The sequence below is a fragment of the Lactuca serriola genome, chromosome 4, assembly GCF_051521515.1.
Source record: "Lactuca serriola cultivar US96UC23 chromosome 4, Lser_US96UC23_V15, whole genome shotgun sequence".
Taxonomy (NCBI): domain Eukaryota; kingdom Viridiplantae; phylum Streptophyta; class Magnoliopsida; order Asterales; family Asteraceae; genus Lactuca; species Lactuca serriola.
The window spans coordinates 362,170,611-362,189,726 of record NC_136411.1 but is presented as its reverse complement, the minus strand read 5'-3'; the positions used below and the strand labels follow the sequence as shown (position 1 = coordinate 362,189,726).

The 19,116-nt window shown below is 34.1% G+C and overlaps 1 protein-coding gene across 3 annotated transcripts; it reads left to right on the top strand.

The window, feature by feature from the left end:
* Positions 1–12,698: 12,698 nt before the first annotated feature.
* On the top strand, positions 12,699–17,632 carry LOC145097637 (putative disease resistance protein At5g66900). 3 transcript variants are annotated; one of them, XM_079035250.1, is made up of 6 exons: positions 12,699–12,794; positions 14,184–14,817; positions 14,893–15,293; positions 15,384–15,745; positions 15,820–16,031; positions 16,487–17,632. In XM_079035250.1, exons 1-6 carry the CDS (start codon positions 12,771–12,773, stop codon positions 17,317–17,319), a joined length of 2,466 nt encoding a protein of 821 aa, XP_078891376.1. In that variant the 5' UTR covers positions 12,699–12,770; the 3' UTR covers positions 17,320–17,632. The 3 variants fall into 3 exon arrangements, with proteins under 3 accessions (XP_078891376.1, XP_078891378.1, XP_078891377.1); XM_079035252.1 differs by lacking the exon at positions 12,699–12,794 and adding an exon at positions 13,766–13,960; XM_079035251.1 differs by lacking the exon at positions 12,699–12,794 and adding an exon at positions 13,766–14,057.
* The last annotated feature ends 1,484 nt before the right edge of the window (positions 17,633–19,116 follow it).

Here is a 19,116-nt window from a genome sequence, read left to right as displayed (position 1 = left end):
CTTATCCGACTATTAATTTCGTTTTCAGATTTTACACTTATGTTGGATGATTAGTATTTGATATTCATATCCTACATTCTTATTTCTAATTCTATATATGGTGTTTTATTAATTATTATTTTATCTTGTGTGCCTTGCGTGCGTGATGCCCTCACATCCGTATCGCGCATTGCACATTAGTCTCCTAGATCCTTAGCACATCGAGCTTTTTAAAACCAAGAACACAACATATTACCTAGGTTGGATAAAAGATCTGTTTTTTCATAAGATGAATACTCTTGCAATGCCTTCTTGAGATTGTTTCTTAAGTCTTCATTCTCTGCTAATTTCCTTCATTAGCATTAATGCTACACAAAGCATGCAAGTTGTTGAAGACGGATTCCAGCTTTTTAACTCTTGAGTTAATCAGAGTGTTGGAGTCCACGTTTCAGGAGGAGGCCACATTGTTAGAGAAAACAAAGGAGTTTACAACATCAATTATAACCTTTGCTTTGTGTAGCATTAGTGCTAATGAAGGCAATTAGTAGAATGAAGACTTAAGAAGCAATCTCAAGAGGACGCTGTATGAGAAGGAAAGGTGAATGTGATGAGGAAGTTTACTACCCTGTGATTCATTTAAGTGGCAAATGGAAAACACGTATTTCTGGAGTGCTCAGAGATCAAATGCCTTTGTTCACATCAAGATTTCTGTTATCAAGATTCGGTTCCACATACGAACAAACCTTGTTAAATGATCATGAGGTAAAGTTTTTCAAAATCATTTTCTTAATCTTTTAGAATAAGTTGTTATATATGATTACAGAGAATAATTCTTTATCAGTTGGATCTATTTGGAATTGTAAAACTTAAAGAGGGCGCCATGATTCTTAATATCCAGATACCATGTATGTCCGTGCTCATTAGGGGTTATTCTGTAAAAGATTTCATACTTTGAATTAATTGCACGAATTTATTTATCTAAAATTTACATGCTTAAGAGTAAAATGCAGAAACCCAAAGCAAATCCCTAACCTGTTACCCTTAGAAGATGCCTGAATTTAATTAACTTGTAGGGATGATACGTATGATTATTATTATTCAGAAACTATGAAGCAAATCGATTAAAACCAATGCAGATAGAACCTTTTCGTATGATTATTATTATTCAGAAATTATGAAGCAAATCGATTAAAACCAATGCAGATAGAACCTTTTCTGTCAATTGTATGTAATGTTTAGACATCGTTGACATTTGATCATTGTCAAATATAAAAATTATACTAAAAGTTAATTAAAATTTTAAAGGGGTTTATAATGTTGTTTTCTAATATGAACACTTTGGACTAATATATAGTGATATATGTTGAAATTGCTACATTAATCATTATTGATTAGTTGTGCATTCCTAAATGCGAGATCAAGTAACATGGCTTCTAAGTAATCATCATAATATAATTAATTTCATTAAAATAAGTTCTAACAAGCTAAAAATCTACAAGGCCATAATTCTGGTTCTACCACTTACAAGAAACAAAGAAAAAAAAATATGAATAGAATTACTATTAAGTTACACCGTATATCGGTTTATACTATGATAGAAATTAGAAAGTATCTTTATTTTGTTAGGAGACTAGTTCTTTTCTAATATTATCACGTAAATTTATTCTAATTTTCATTAATTTCAGATCAAAAAAATAATATTTTAACATTTCCATGATTTCTAATTTAAAAAATAAATATATTTATGACACTCAAATAAAAGAGTAACACTGACATGTTTTCAACCTTTTCTTATGTAATGTATTGACATATCAAATATTGACACTTTTCAAACGATTTCATAACAAGTCTTTGTTTCGAAATTAATAAGACTAGATTAAATAGAAGTGTGTTTTGGTTTTAAGTCTACTCTATAGTAATATATTGTTACTACATCGGAAATTTCAATGTAAATGTAACATATATGTTTTGAAATCATGTTTTGTAATGAATATAATTGTGAAATATTATGTGAAATTGAGTGTTGAGTTCTAACAGATGGTTTTTACTAGAAATGAAGTAAACTATGTTTAGAATCACTCATAAAATATTGGAAGTCTTATGAGATTCCAATTAAAAGCCAAATAGTGAAATTTATTGAAAATATAAAATTTGAAATAAGTAAAATTTTATTATTGAAATTTGTAAATAATCTCGTTAGAAACTTGTAGGCGAAAACCTCGTCGAAATCCGAGTTATAACGAAGAAGTTATGACCAATCGAAGATTTACGACAAAACCGACACGGCGCCGAATGACGTAAAAAGTGAGTTTTTGATAAACTACTTTTTAGCCTTATTGATCTAAATAAAAGTCATAGTAGTCGTTAAACCGAGAAGTTCGATAAAAAGAACGCCAAAATCTGACTTTGTATGAGGAAGTTATGATTTTTACAAGTTTCAGCTTAGCAGTAGACAACTAAAAACTCGAACTTTAGATCGAGTGGTTTTTACCCGACACAACCTAAACGAGAATTGAAGGTCTTGTCATTAGTAGTACAACGGTAAAAAGTCTGACGAAAACGGATGTCGGATGAAGAAGTTATGAATTTTTAACGGATTTTCCTGTCCCGGTCTGTTAAAAATAATAATATTACAATTAAATTCAAAATTAGCCGATGGAGTATAAACGAAAGTTGTAGAGTATATTCTCACCTACGCGTGCATATAAAGAACGTCAAAAACGGAGTTCGTACGCAAAAGATATGAATTTTTGAAGTTATTAAATAAAAATAAATGAAAAATCACAATCTTATCCGAGGCCGTACGCCCCGCGTACAGGAGGCTACGCCCAGCGTACCTCGCACGTATCCGGTCCGGAATCAGCCACGTCTACCGTCTTCGCATGGTCGCCACATAGAAGCCACGTCCGAGACCCGGGAACCGAGCATGCGACACCTCGCGTACGCCCAGCCTACCGAGGATCTACGCCCTGCATAGTAAGGTGCTTCGCACCCTATATAAGGGATGCGAAGGTCTCCGGAAATGTTTGCTCATTTTCACTCTTTTACACCCTCTACTCCCATTTTTAGCCACTTTTAACCCCCAGAAGTCCCGTTATCATCCCCGAAATCTGTAGCAAGCCCCGACGCCCCAAAGTTCCCGAGAAAATCTTATTTTCAAGTCGAAACTCTGCCCGAGTAAAGTCCAGTTTTCAACTAAAAACCCCGGTTTCACCCCAGAAAGTCATATTTGGAGCCGAAGTGCTGCCCAAATTATTATTTTAACCCCGTTTATTTCAAGGTGAGTTCCATATATATGAACAATTGTATGTTATGTTTTATATGTGCTATGTGCTTTTCAGTGTTCTTATTCCGAGTTATTTTCCCATGATATTTTATTCGCTATTTCTATAGCAAAAGTAATATCTTTGACCATGTGATCATTGAAAGGACTTAGATTCACATTGGTACTGGTACGTAGCCTCTGGTCATGTAGAGCATGTCTCCGTAAGAGAATGACTTCTATTCTATGGCATTGACAAATGGTTAGACAGGGTTATAAGCCTGAAATCTACCAAGATATTAATCAGAAATCTTATGTCTTCTGTGCCATTTGGGCCGAAGTTTTATTGATGTTTATCAAGTATGAAAATTGTTATGTCTTATTGATTGTATATCTTTAAATCAAGTCATTGATTGATATGAAAAGCTTGTCACATGAATTCACATATGCCTTTGTTGTTCCTTGTTTCTCTTTGCTTCTTCCATATTGAAGTGTATATATATATATATATATATATATATATATATATATATATATATATATATATATGACATAACGTTATATTGTATCTATTATTGAACTCACTAAGCGTCACCGTTTACCCTATTAATGTTTAACAATTGCAGGTGATAAGTAACCAGTATAATCATATATTTTTGAAAGAATTAGATTAGTTTGTAATAATACTTTTGTACTTCAGTTTATGTTTGTATAAATTACAATATCATGGGTAGTTATGTATTATATAACACTTTGTAATAGTCGGTTTGTAACCAGTAGTTTGTAACCTCTCTATCAATGTAATATATTGCTTTTATGAATATGCATGTAGCATGTTTTGGAGTAATAACATTGTGAAGTATGAAAGTTTGAGTCTTTCAGAATTACGAAAGTTGGGGTCTTTCAATCATGGTATCAGAGCAGTAGTTTAAGCGAACTAAATGCCACAGATTGGAATTTAGACTTAAACTATTGGAAGTTCAATATATGAACTGAATCATTATAAGTATACAGATATAAACCATAGGAAAGACTTGAGTGAAGTATTAGGCTTTAATAAATCCTAATATTCTAAAATTCTATATTACTCCTAAATTTCAGAACGATGGTTGAACAAGCAAGTAGCTATACACCTGAGGTCGGTGGAGGTCCTCAACCCGAGGAAGTGAATACTCCAGTATCTCCTCGTGAGGAGCGACTCTTGGGTAAACTTACCGGTGTTATTCGACAGACTCTTGAAGAACACAAAAGGAATGGGGATAAGGGAAAAGAGAAAGCCACTGGAGAATCTTCAAAAGGAGAGGTGAAGCGTCCCTCGTTCAAAGATTTCAAGAGTAGTGGTGCTACAGAGTTTTCCGGTGTTCTCAATCCCATTATTGTTCTTACTTGGATCCAGAACACAGAGAAAGTGTTTCGTATTTCTCATGTGGATAATGAAGACAAGGCTAATTATGGTTCCGCAATGCTCATCGGAGAAGCCTTGGTCTGGTGGGAAGCAACATATGAAGCTCTCAACGGGTTTGACCAGAAGAATTTAGCCTGGGAAATGTTTAAAACTCGTTTGCTAGAGAAGTATTGTCCTCTAGACATGAGGAGGAGATTGGAGAAGGAATTCCTCGAGCTTAAACAGGGAGGAATGACTGTGAATGAGTATGAAACTCAGTTTAATCAAAGAGCAAGGTTTGCTACAAAGTATATTCCAACTGAAGACGAGAAAATTCAATTATTCATGGAGGGACTACGACAAGAAATCCATGATTTCGTTGCCAATCGAGAAGTTCTGTCATTCAATAAAGCCGTTGAGTATGCTCGAAGACATGAGCATGACTTAGAGATACGTGGTGCCACTCTTACTGTTCCAAAGCATCCACGTACTGAAAGAACTACTCCTGTTTCCACTATTCCCCCAGCTCAATCTGTTCGAACTGATCCTAGCAAGCAAGTACAATCTCAGAGTGCTTTTCGTGGCCGCGACAGGTCACAATCTTTTTCTAATCAATCGCCTTCATGTCGTGTTTGTGGAAGGAATCATCCGGGTCAATGCAAAATAGACAAGGAATCCATTGTTTGTTATGGGTGTGTTGAAACTAGTCATATAAAGCCAGCTTGCCTAAGGAAGGATGTGACTTGCTATGCATGTGGTATTACTGGCCACAAGAAGCGTTTTTGCCCTAATCTTACCAACCAAGTGACGGAAAGTCAAGCTTCTGTTCAACAACCGGTGAGAAGTCAAGTCCCTGTCCAACAACCAAAGAATACTCCAGCTAAAAAGGAGGAGGTGCCAAAAGCTAAGGGTCGTGCATTCCAGATTACCACTGAGGAAGCACGCGAGGACCCGAATGTTGTGACGGGTACATTTCTTGTCAACTCTAGACCTGCTCACATCTTATTTGATTCTGGTTCCTCAGATTCTTTTGTATCTTATGAATTTGCGCATTCTTTTCAAACTACTTGCTATGCACTCGCGCAACCATTTCACGTAGATACTGCGGGAAGTATATCATTACTTGCTGATAAAATCTATAGAGATTGTGTCATAGAAATTAAAGGCTATAATTTTCTTGCTAACCTAATCCCTATCTCCTTGCCCAACTTCTATATTATTCTCGGCATGGACTGGTTGTCAAAGAACCACGCAGAGCTCTTGTGTTACGAAAAAATAGTACGCATTCCTATTGAAGGGGAAGATCCTATTCATGTATACGGTGAACAAAAGATCTTAAAAATAATTTCTTTCCTCAAAACTCGTAAATTTATATCGAAGGGTTGCCCTATCTATCTAGCCTATACAATTAACATCTCAAGAAAGGAGAATAAAACTGTAAATGATGCTCCCATTGTTAACGAATATCCTGATGTTTTCCCTGATGATCTGCCTGGACTTCCTCCGAACAGGCAAGTAGAATTCTGAATTGTCCTTGTGCCTGGTGCTGCTCCGATTGCAAAGACTCCTTATCTTCTTGCGCCAGCCGAGATGAAAGAAATGATGATCCAACTGCAGGAATTACTTGACAAAGGCTTTATTCGACCGAGTACCTCTCCCTGGGGTGCTCCAGTACTATTTTTCAAAAAGAAAGATGGATCGATGCGAATGTGCATTGATTATCGTGAGTTGAATAAGGTGACTATCAAGAACAAGTACCCACTACCTCGCATCGACGATTTGTTCGATCAACTTCAGGGTGTTAGCTATTTCTCAAAGATTGATTTGAGATCTGGCTATCATCAGTTGAAAGTACAAGAGCAAGATGTACCAAAGACTGCTTTCCGTACTCGTTATTGGCATTTCAAATTCCTTTTCATGCCATTCGGTTTGACAAATGCTCCTGCTGTATTCATGGATATGATGAATCGAGTATGCCGTCTAATGCTCGATAAGTCTGTCATCGTATTCATTGACGATATTCTAATCTATTCCAAGTCTGAAGTTGATCATGCCATTCATATTCATGAAATCTTAGAACTTCTTAGAAAAGAGAAACTTTATGCTAAATTCTCGAAATGTGAATTTTGGCTTCGCCAAGTTCAATTTCTCGGCCATGTTATTTCTGGTGACGGTGTATCCGTAGATCCTACCAAAATCGAAGCCATTCAAAATTGGGAAGTGCCCCGTAATGCTTCCGAAATTCGTAGTTTCATGGGTCTTGCGGGTTATTACCGAAGATTCATTAAAGACTTTTCTCGTATAGCTGTACCTCTCACTAGTCTTACTCGAAAGGAAGCAAAGTTCGAATGGGGTGAAGCCCAAGAAAAAGCTTTCTCGACTTTAAAAGATCTTTTGACTCATGCTCCCATCTTATCACTTCCAGAAGGTGATGATGATTTCTCCGTATATAGCGATGCTTCAAGATTGGGACTCGGTTGTGTGTTGATGCAACGTGGTATAGTGATAGCATATGCCTCAAGACAACTGAAAGATTATGAAAAGAATTATCCCACCCATGATCTCGAACTCTCTGCAGTAGTATTTGCCCTAAAACTTTGGAGACATTATCTTTTGGTACGAAATGCCAATTGTTTACCAACCACAAGAGTCTCAAGTATATATTCAGTTAGCAAATTCTGAATATGAGACAGCAACGAGCCATGGAGCTGATCAAAGACTATGACTGTGAAATCCTTTACCATCCTGGAAAGGCTAATGTGGTTGCAGATGCACTTAGCAGGAAGGTTTATCGTAATAGTATGTGTTATACTATTACTCACACTACGGTGAAGTTCACTATTCTTGATGAACTAGAGAAGTGACAAGTTAAGGCCTTAAAGCCAGAAAATGTGAAGAAGGAAGGGATGGTACATCATGCTGATGTTTTAGTTGATGATCCACGAGGATTAAAAGTATTTAAGAATCGGCTATGGATTCCAAAGATTGGTGGATTAAGACAGAAGATTTTAGATGAAGCTCATAAGTCTAAGCTGTTAATACATCCTGGAACAAGTAAAATGTACTATGATGTAAGAGCTGATTATTGGTGGCCTGGATTAAAGAGAGACATTGGACGATATGTGCAGGAATGCTTAGTATGCTTACAAGTTAAAACAGAGCACCAAAAACCATACGGAACCCAGAAAGTCTTAGTGTTCCTGTATGGAAATGGGAAGAGCTGTCCATGGATTTTATTACCAAATTGCCAAAGACTGCTAGACAGCATGATAGCATTTGGGTAATCTTCGACCGCCTGACTAAGAGTGCACATTTTCTCGCCATGCGTGAAACGGCTCCAATGGAGAAATACACACAAGTATACTTAGATGAAATTGTTGCAAGACATGGTGTGCCACTAAAGATCATTTCCGATCTCGATACTCGTTTCACTTCTCATTTTTGGGCAAGTATGCAACGTGAATTGGGATCTCGAGTTGCCCTCAGCACAACTTATCATCCCCAGACAGACGGTTAGACAGAGAGAACAATCCAAACAGTAGAAGATATGCTTCGTGCATGTGTCTTGGAGTTCGGTGGTAACTGGGATAAATGATTAAAGACACCACCGACAAGATTCAAATTGTACGAGAAAGAATGAAAGCGGCCCAGGATCGACAGAAATCCTATACAGAAAAGAGAAGACGACCAATAGAATTCCAAGTGGGTGATTTCGTGATGCTGAAGGTATCCCCATGGAAAGGCCTTATGCGGTTTGGGAAGAAAGGAAAGTTGAGTCCTAGATTTGTTGGTCCTTTCAAAATCATCCAGAGAATTGGAAAGCAAGCATACCGCTTAGAATTTCCTGAAGATTTAGCAAGTATTCATGATGTGTTTTATGTGAGTTATCTGTGCAAATGCTTGAGCATCTACGATGAGACAGTACCATTATCCGAGGTGAAATTGGATAATAAGTTAAGATATGTTGAAGAGCCTGAAGAGATCGTGAATGAAAGAACAGCTAAGCTACGTAATAAAGAAGTAGAATTGGTGCTTTTCGAGTGGAAACACCATCGAGGCCCAAATTATACTTGGGAAAATAAGAATGAGATAAGAGCAAAATATCCCCAATTATTTTAAATCGATGTAATTTTGGGGACGAAATCCTCAAAAGGAGGAGGTATTTGTAACATACATGTTTTGAAATCATGTTTTGTAATGAATAAAAATGTGAAATATTATGTGAAATTGAGTGTTGAGTTCTAACAGATGGTTTTTACTAGAAATGAAGTAAAACTATGTTTAGAATCACTCATAAAATATTGGAAGTCTTATGAGATTCCAATTAAAAACCAAATAGTGAAATTTAGCGAAAATATAAAATTTGAAATAAGTAAAATTTTATTACTGAAAGTTGTAAATAATCTTGTTAGAAACTTGTAGGCGAAAACCTCGTCGAAATCCGAGCTATAACGAAGAAGTTATGACCAATCGAAGATTCACGACAAAACCGACACGACACCGAATGACGTAAAAAGTGAGTTTTTGATAAACTACATTTTAGCCTTAGTGATCTAAATAAAAGTCATAGTATTCGTTAAACCGAGAAGTTCGATAAAAAGAACGCCAAAATCTGACTTCGTACGAGGAAGTTATGATTTTTACAAGTTTCAGCTTAGCAGTAGACAGCTAAAAACCCGAATTTTAGATCGAGTGCTTTTTACCCGACACAACCTAAACGAGAATTGAAGGTCTCGTCATTAATAGTACAACGGTAAAAAGTCTGACGAAAACGGATGTCGGATGAAGAAGTTATGAATTTTTAACGGATTTTCCTGTCCCAGTCTGTTAAAAATAATAATATTAAAATTAAAGTAAAAATTAGCCAATGGAGTCTAAACGAAAGTTGTAGAATATATTCTCACCTACGCGTGTATATAAAGAACGTCAAAAACGGAGTTCGTACGCAAAAGATATGAATTTTTGAAGTTATTAAATAAAAATAAATGAAAAATCACAATCTTATCCGAGGCCATACGCCCCGCATACACGAGGCTACGCCCAACGTACCTCGCACGTATCCGGTCCGGAATCAGCCACATCTACCGTCTTAGCATGGTCGCCACATAGAAGCCACGTCCGAGACCCGGGAACCGAGCATGCGACACCTCGTGTACGCCCAACGTACCGAGGATCTACGCCCCGCGTAGTAAGGTGCTTCGCACCCTATATAAGGGATGCGAAGGTCTCCGGAAATGTTTGCTCATTTTCACTCTTTTACACCCTCTACTCCCATTTTTAGCCACTTTTAACCCCCAGAAGTCTCGTTATCATCCCCGACATCTGAAGCAAGCCCCGACGCCCCGAAGTTCCCGAGAAAATCTTATTTTCAAGTCGAAACTCTGCCCGAGTAAAGTCCGGTTTTCAACTAAAAATCCCGGTTTCGCCCCAGAAAGTCATATTTGGAGCCGAAGTGCTGCCCAAATTATTATTTTAACCCCGGTTATTTCAAGGTGAGTTCCATATATAGGAACAATTGTATGTTATGTTTTATATGTGCTTTGTGCTTTTCAGTGTTCTTATTCCGAGTTATTTTCCCGTGATATTTTATTCGCTATTTCTATAGCAAAAGTAATATCTTTGACCATGTGATCAATGAAAGGACTTAGATTCACATTGGTATTGGTACGTATCCTCTGGTCATGTAGAGCATGTCTCTGTAAAAGAATGACTTCTATTCTATGGCATTGGCAAATGGTTAGACAGGGCTATAAGCCTGTAATCTACCAAGATATTAATCAGAAATCTTATGAATTATGTGCCATTTGGGCCGAAATTTTATTGATGTTTATCAAGTATGAAAATTGGTATGTCTCATTGATTGTATATCTTTAAATCAAGTCATTGATTGATATGAAAAGCTTGCCACGTGAATTCACATATGCCTTTGTTGCTCCTTGTTTCTCTTTGCTTCTTCCATATTGAAGTATATATATGACATAACGTTATATTGTATCTATTATTGAACTCACTAAGCGTCACCGTTTACCTTATTAATGTTTAACAATTGCAGGTGATAAGTAACTAGTATAATCATATATTTTTGAAAGAATTAGATTAGTTTGTAATAATACTTTTGTATTTCAGTTTATGTTTGTATAAATTACAATATCATGGGTAGTTATGTATTATGTAACACTTTGTAATAGTCGGTTTGTATTTAGTAGTTTGTAACCTCTCTATCAATGTAATAGCTTTTATGAATATGCATGTAGCATGTTTTGGAGTAATAATATTGTGAAATATGAAAGTTTGAGTCTTTTAGAATTACGAAAGTTGGGGTCTTTCAGTAAACATGTATATTTTCTATGTGATTGTTTTAACCTTACAAGAATATCGTGATTTTTATGCATTCTCGTTAACTATTTTTTTTTGTTCTCACAAATCGTTTTTCACTTATTTTTATTATGACAGAATACAACCTAATAAAACATTCTGACAGAAATAAGAATAATACTAATAAGTGTATAATAACCTTATAGACGATTTAATTAGTGAGAATGTGTGTTAATGACAATAGTTATATAAGATTGAACGTATTTATATTATCAAACAACATATTTTCTTTATCATTCTCATAGCATACGATAGATGTACAGTAATTATTTAGAATACTTGAATCTAGCTCTCTCTCTCTCTCTCTCTCTCTCTCTCTCTCTATATATATATATATATATATATATATATATATATATATATATATATATATATATATTATGCGTACCAATACCTAAGTTAAAACAAATCTCGAATATAGAATAAATTGTCTTTGAGTTCCATTTTCACATAAAAACATCTTTTATGTTTCATTTCTTGCAAGTGTAGAAAACAATGTTACGATACTTAAATATTCGTAAGGCTTTATAACAAGTCTTTGTTTCGAATTTAATAAGACTAGATTAAATATAAATGTATTTTGCATTTATGTCTTCTCTATAGTAATATATAGGAAATTTCAATGTAAACATGGATACTTTCAATGTGATTGGATAAGAAATGCAACATGTATGCTACTCATAAACTATTCTAGCATGTGGAATAAAATAATCTCTCTGAAGTTACTTGTCAAACCAAACATCAAGAGAAATCAAAACTATTTGTTTCTATGCTTATCTTTTAGGTAAAGTTATGCTAAAATAGTTTGCCTAACATTTGGTTGTTCCATAACTATTGATTCTTTATTTGATTAGGTGTTACAAGAGAAAGATAAAGATGAATTTTTTTTGGTATATACATTTTTATGATAATAAGGGGAGGGGCAAATTATAATACATAATTACCACATGTATTTATATCATATATAGATACAAATTCATCCATCTTGTTTTGGTAACAAATTGCATAATATTTGGGCACTACACAATATATATATATATATATATATATATATATATATATATATATATATATATATATATATATATATATATATATATATATATATATATATATATATGATCTTAAGAAAAATCTCACATGTGACATGCCATAAACTTAGCTAACGATGCTTGATTATGATTGTGGTTTTATTTTTGTAATCAATGTTTCAAACTATTAGCCAATTAAGTCTCATATTTGGATCCATTGCTACTCATATTCAAATCAGACAAAGTGTTTTATGAGCGTGAGTCATAACTAGAAATAAGAGCTCCATATACTCGAACCAAGTGCCCTCAGTCAATATCAAACCCCTTAAAACCAACAAAATATAAAAGTTTAATAACAAATCTCAAAATCAATAATGCATCGATTATAGTCATTGGAAAGAATGCGTAACAACTCATGTATTATAATTTCAATTATTTTTTCAGTACCATAGATTATTACCTAATAATTTAGTTCATATTCAAATGTTAAATTGGATTTTGATTTTTAGTTTTAACTAATGAGTAATTATAATTTGGTCATAAAGGTTAAGTCAATTACGGTTTCATATAATAATATGGAAGATCTAGTCAATGAAAATAAATAAGAATTCTTCATCTATATAAGAGGTCTCATAATACATAACCCAAAATCCTAAATCATATTCTTTTTGAGACAAACCACGGTAGTTCTGCTCACGATTTGTGCGTAAAAGTTACAAGCTGAAGTTGTGCCTACACAATGCCTTCAAGAGTGGAGAAATTGGTACGAATTGTCTTTGTTTATGTGTGCTCATCACATGGATTCTATAATATAAAATCTTATCTTGTTCAAGTGAGTTGTATACATGTCATACAATCACAACATTCTAAACAATTATATCGGTTTATCGGTTATATATTACATTAGTCTAAACAATTTGTCATAAAATACAAATGGATACGACTAAAAAAAATTACAACCAACTTTATCTTGATTTTCAATTTGGTCCTTTAACTTATATAAAATATCAAGAAATCTTATGGTTTATAAAGTGTTATATTTAGAGATAAAGTGGGAGTAGATAAATAAATTGTCAAAATATATTCCTTCACATATTAATTCGTCTTTCATGAAAAGTGTAGTAAATTATACAATTAGTCCGTGTGGTTTGCCCAAATTCATACTATTGGTTATAGTATTGATTTTGTTACTTACCGATCCCTATGGTTTGTATTTGTTCCAATACTATCTTACCTTTTTAATACGTTTTCCTTTTCATTCTAACATATCATTTAACGAGAAACAATTCAAAATGGATATTCTACGTACTTAATGAAAGAAAAATATTTGATATTTTTTTTATAAAAAATAGTAATGATCCTACTGATCCTATGCATTCTATAATTTTACAATGCAATCATACAATTCTATTATGATTTTATATAAAAACGCTCCAAGTAATATTAGTATTGATTTGTTTAGGTGGGACTGTTGGATCATACGATCCTATGATTAGGACGAAGATTTTAACAATTTTGGTATAAAAAGAAAAAGAGAGAGAGTGGATAGGGTTTTTAATTATTTATTATTATTTAAATACAGAAATAACTAAAAAGTAAAGAAAAAACAAACCAGTGAGACCGGTCATGTTATAAAATCATCACTTAGGACTAATAGTAGGAACTGGGGAAAAACACAGGGACCAAATATGTAATTTACTCTAAATTATTTATATACATGGACGAAACAGTATCCAATTTGTTAACTCGTTCCATTTACCAACCAAATCAAAAAACCGTTGACGGAGCCGTTCGTCGAGAGCTCCCGCTGCTTTCCATCTACCTTCTGACCTTCATCGGCTGTTTACACGCTTTAATGCTTACTTTGTCTCGGAAATTGATTCGTAATCTCATAAATTTGAAGTGTCGGAGTATCTTCATTGTAATTGAGTATGTTCTTCGATTCCCAACAGTACAAATTCTCGCTTTTACAATCGAAGATATAAATGTATTTCCCTGTATTCGAATTACAAACCCATGAATTATCGTAAGTTATTGTCGCTTTCACGTTATTGAATTTGAAGTTTAAGTCTTAGGCGTATTGCTAGGGTTTTGATTTTACTTTCCTGTGTCTTATGATGATTTTTATCTACTTTAATTGTCATGTCTACAGATGATTGCGCCAAACGCAAATGAAGCAGCTCTACGAGCAGTAATGGTGGAGTTACTGAATACTGTGGTTTTGGAAACCAAAAGAACTGCCAAATTTAGAACTCTACTCAAGCGCATCGAGAGAACATTAAAGAACATTGAGCCGATTTTTTATGGATATGAGAGGTTGAGAAAAGCGTTGTATCGACCTGAACACGAGACCAAAATGTTCATATATTATGTGGCAAATGGAAAAGAAGTAGTTCTTGAGTGCTCAGAGATCAAATGCTGGAATGTATACAAGAAATTTCTTCACGCCAACAAGCTGATTGGATTGGACAACATGCTTTTGAGATTCTTTCAGAGTGAATTGCAGGATAATTTGAGTTCAAGCAGGAGGAGTCTGTTTGAGATTTATGCTTTGGGAGACAAATTGGATCAAGTCCTTGCAGCTGTTACCAAACAGACAGATGGATTTTCAGATTCCTGCAGTGTTCCAGGACTTCCAGATGTGATCATTGGGTTGGATTTTCATCTTCAAGAATTGAAACGAATGCTTCTGAAAGATGAAACCCAAGTTGTAACAGTTTCAGCTCCTGGAGGATGTGGGAAGACCACATTAGTAAAGATGCTTTGTCATGATAATGAAATCAAAGGTACATAAACTATTCAAAACTTTTCTTCTTTGTATCTATTCTTCATCTCATTCTTAACTGTTTTGTTTTGTACAGGCATTTTTGGGGACAACATCTTTTATGTTACTGTTTCTAGAACAACCTCCATTAAGACACTCATCCAGAAACTATTTGCACATTTCCATGTGAATCATTGTGAGTTACAAACTGATGAAGAGGCAAAGAACCAATTAGAGAACTTTATGAGACAAATGGGATCAAAGAACATATTGTTAGTGCTGGATGACGTTTGGTCAGAATCTGAATCACTTATTGAAGATCTGAAGTTTCCAATATCAGGATACAAAATCTTGGTGACATCAAGATTCTTGTTTTCAAGATTCGGTTCCACATATGAACTAACTTTGTTAAACGATCAAGATGCAAAGACCCTTTTTTGCTCTTCTGCATTTCATAACATGAATTCCATAAATGTTCCAGATGATCTTGTGAACAAGGTAAATTTTTTCTTAATCATTTAGAATAAGACCTTTTTTTACATATGATTACACTGGAATTGAACTTTTTTGTTTTGGTTTTTGATCTAGATGGTTAAATACTGCAAGGGATTTCCATTGGCACTTACTGTGATTGGTGCATCATTAAGTGGTCAAAATTTAGTCAAATGGAGGTCAACTTTGAAGAAATGGTCAGAAGGTCAATCTATCTTTCATTCAAGCAGCCGATTGTTGCTTAGTCTTCAGTCAAGTGTTGATGCACTTGAAGATTTGCCAATACTGAGAGACTGTTTTCTAGATTTGGGTTTGTTTCCAGAAGATGAAAAAATCACAGCCTCTGCTTTAATGGACATGTGGGTAGAATCATACAATTTAGATGATGAAGGAATGTATACAAGTGAATATCTTCTTGAACTCTCTTCAAGAAACCTTCTCAATCTTGTTCTCACTAGGTAAAAATTTGTTACATAAAGATTAATTTTGTTATTTCTCCAGTGATTAATCGATTTTTGTTTGGTTTTTTCAGGAAAGATGGTAGTGAACTTGAAGGGTATTGCAACGAGCATTATGTCACACAACATGATTTGTTAAGAGATTTAGGCATCCATTTGAGTAGCCAAGATCCAATATCTCAAAGAACAAGATTGATGGTTGAAATTTACAAGAATCAAATACCCACTTGGTGGATTCAACAAAAGCAAGAACCAATCACTGCACGTCTCTTGTCTATCACAACAGGTTTCATTTCTTCCCATTCAACTTTTTTATGTGCAAAAAATAGCACAACTTACTTTTGTATATTTTTGTATCACAACATCCTACTTTCATTTCTTTCTATTATGACACTGTACTCTTTTCCATTTTCTTTATCCCAAAAAACCAACCCAATCATACCATTATACTTTTGATTATTTTTCTTAAATGGGTAGAATTTTCAAAGTAAATTGTTATAATGGGAATGCATAAAAAATTTGTGCCCTATCGATGGATCCATCATGTGGGTAAATTGCGGAGCACCATGTTCAAAAACCGTGGGTCTTCCTTTTGGAACTGTGCACATCAACCACTAGGCTCCAACTGTAATTCAAGTATGATGCAATAATAAACAAAGCAACAAAATTATGTTGCTATTTCTTGTAATTAACCATTTCTTTAACAAAACCAAATGTAAAATGTCCATTTTCTTTCTGCAGACGAATCATTCGCGTCGATTTGGTACGATCTAAACGCGCCAAACGTTGAGGTTTTGGTATTAAACATTCGAAGCCGAAAATACGAAATCCCCTCATTCATCAAAAAAATGAATAAATTAAAAGTTTTAATCATCACAAGTTATGGGACGTGTCCTTGCGAGTTACATGAACTTCAATTCGTTAGTTCGCTATCAAATCTAAAACGAATAAGACTCGAACATCTCACGCTTTCTCACTCAATCCAATCCATTTTGGAGTTGTACGAATTAAAGAAACTTTCACTTATCATGTGTGAGATCGGTAGTGCATTAGCGAGTTGTACAAATGTTACGCTTCCGAATCTCTTAGAGCTTGAAATCGATCGTTGTTATGATTTGACGGAAATACCCTTAGAATTTTGTAGTCTTAAAAATGTCAAGAAACTAAGCATTACAAATTGCCATGAGCTTCACTCTCTTCCTAAGGGATTGGGGAGTTTGTCGAATTTGGAGATTTTAAGGATTCATTCTTGTACGAGGTTAGTTCGATTGCCGGATTCGATTAGGTTCCTTGGTAATTTGGTGTTCCTTGATATATCGGATTGTTTGAGTATAAATATGTTGCCTTATGAGCTTGGGGAGTTGAATGGTCTTAGAGTGATTAAGATGAGTGGTTGTCGGGGATTAGAAGAGTTACCCGATTCGGTGATTGATTTGAGTTTGTTGGAAGATGTGATTTGTGACGAAGAGACTTCATATTTATGGAGCTATTATGAAGATGATCTTTGTGATTTAAAGATAAATACAGTTGAAGATGACCGTTTTGCAAACTTCATGAAAATAGTTGCACATTAATGGGTGGTTGGCTGATGGCCCGCTCTTGGTTGGAGTTGGTGTGCTCTTATTTGGAGCAGACCTTGTGCCTGGGCTAGCCTAGCCTCGTCTCTGGTTGAGTGTTCAACCAGAGTACCAAGCATGGTGACTCTAGGCCGCAAAGCCTCTCGAGCCCAAGCCCAATTAATCAAAACATGATGGTTTTAAAATCCCTTTTGAGTATAATTCTACTATATGCTTTATAAATAATAAATTTGTATCAATAAATGTATTGTATATTATGTAAGTTGTAATGTTTTATGTTTATATACCAATAAGACATGTTTTACTTTTATTTTGGTGTTAATGAAGTTTGGGTTGTTATAAATAGTAAATCGTGTATGACATATAGTGATACAGAACATATAAAATATTCATGGAAACTTTTGATGGTCGTCTAATGTTTGATCATCCAAAACAAGTTCACTTTGATACAAACAAACACTAAGAGTATACATAATGCATAGTTTAATGGAATAGTTGAACGGTATAGAGTTTTTGGTTGGCATTCTATTGGTTAAACTCAATCATAGTGTACTATATTGACACGTTGGCGTTAAATGAATTTGGAGTTTAGTGACCATTGAATTATTCAATGAGAAAAATGAAACTTTTTGATATAAAATTATTATAGATAAATCATTATTATAAAAGTATTGTTTCATTGAAATCTTGTAGAGTTCAGTGTAATGTAGGAAACTTTTTTTTGTCAAGTTTTATGAAAAGTAGAGTGATAATGTGCACATCCATTAAAATCGAGATGCCTAAATGTTTTCAACACTCTTCGTATGAGTTATTACATCTAGGAGTTGTTTGTTTATTTTTCGTCCATAAGGCCTTATATAGGTAAAGTGAAGGAAAAGGTAATAATGTACGTGTAAAGTGGCTGAAGGGGTGATAATGTTTATATTCATAAACCTTATCAATTTGAATTAGCCAACGTTTGTTTCATTTTTCCTAGTCTCTTGTATTTTACTTTACTCCTTATTTAGTGGAGAAAGATTGTGATATGTGGGTGTGAATGTGATTCAACACCTTGCATTTATACGTGTATGATCTGTGAATTAATTGAATGAGAAGTTTCGTATGTCACTCATGATCATTAAGAACTCCATATCGATAACAAAAAAATATGAATACCTACTTTGATATCTGTAGAAATGATTACAAACTAAATGTTCAAAATGATTACAAACTAAATGTTGATGTTATAATTAGTTATGGAAGGTGGATATTGTATTAACTCATATGATCCTTTTTATGTACCTATCATGACTCAGAATCTAGTTTTGTAAAAAGTTAGACAATTATGTATACGAGGTAACATTTGGTGATGGTAAAGTAACTATTAGCTTAATTCAAACATTATTGGTTATGGTACTTGAAGGGAAATCTCTATAAATTTTACTTAAATATTCATTTCTCAAAATTATTGTTTTCATATGATGTGAATGAAATTTTAATAAATGAAATCGAGATTTTGAAACATGTCAATGTTATGACATTAATGTTTAGGTAATATATCATGGGACCGAATGTTAACGCTCGTGAGAGATGCAGCCTTACCAACTCTTGATTTGTCAGATTTTGAGACGTGTGTTAAATGTATCTATAAAAAAATGATTTTTTTTAAACGACAAATATATTAAAACAAGAAAAAAATAAAAAATAAAACAAGCACTCGCAAGCAAGAAGCTAAAACGAGGTATGAATACAAATGCAAATAGAAAAGTAAAGATAATAAGTATCTGACAAAGGAACATAACTACGAAAAAAATG

What these genes read in the sequence shown, in the direction of transcription:
- LOC145097637 (XM_079035250.1), top strand. Translation starts at nt 12,771, where the DNA reads ATGCCTTCAAGAGTGGAGAAATTG. An exon ending in CTTCAAGAGTGGAGAAATTG is followed by an intron (nt 12,795 to 14,183) that starts GTACGAATTGTC and finishes TCATGTCTACAG; the next exon opens with ATGATTGCGCCAAACGCAAA. An exon ending in TCATGATAATGAAATCAAAG is followed by an intron (nt 14,818 to 14,892) that starts GTACATAAACTA and finishes TGTTTTGTACAG; the next exon opens with GCATTTTTGGGGACAACATC.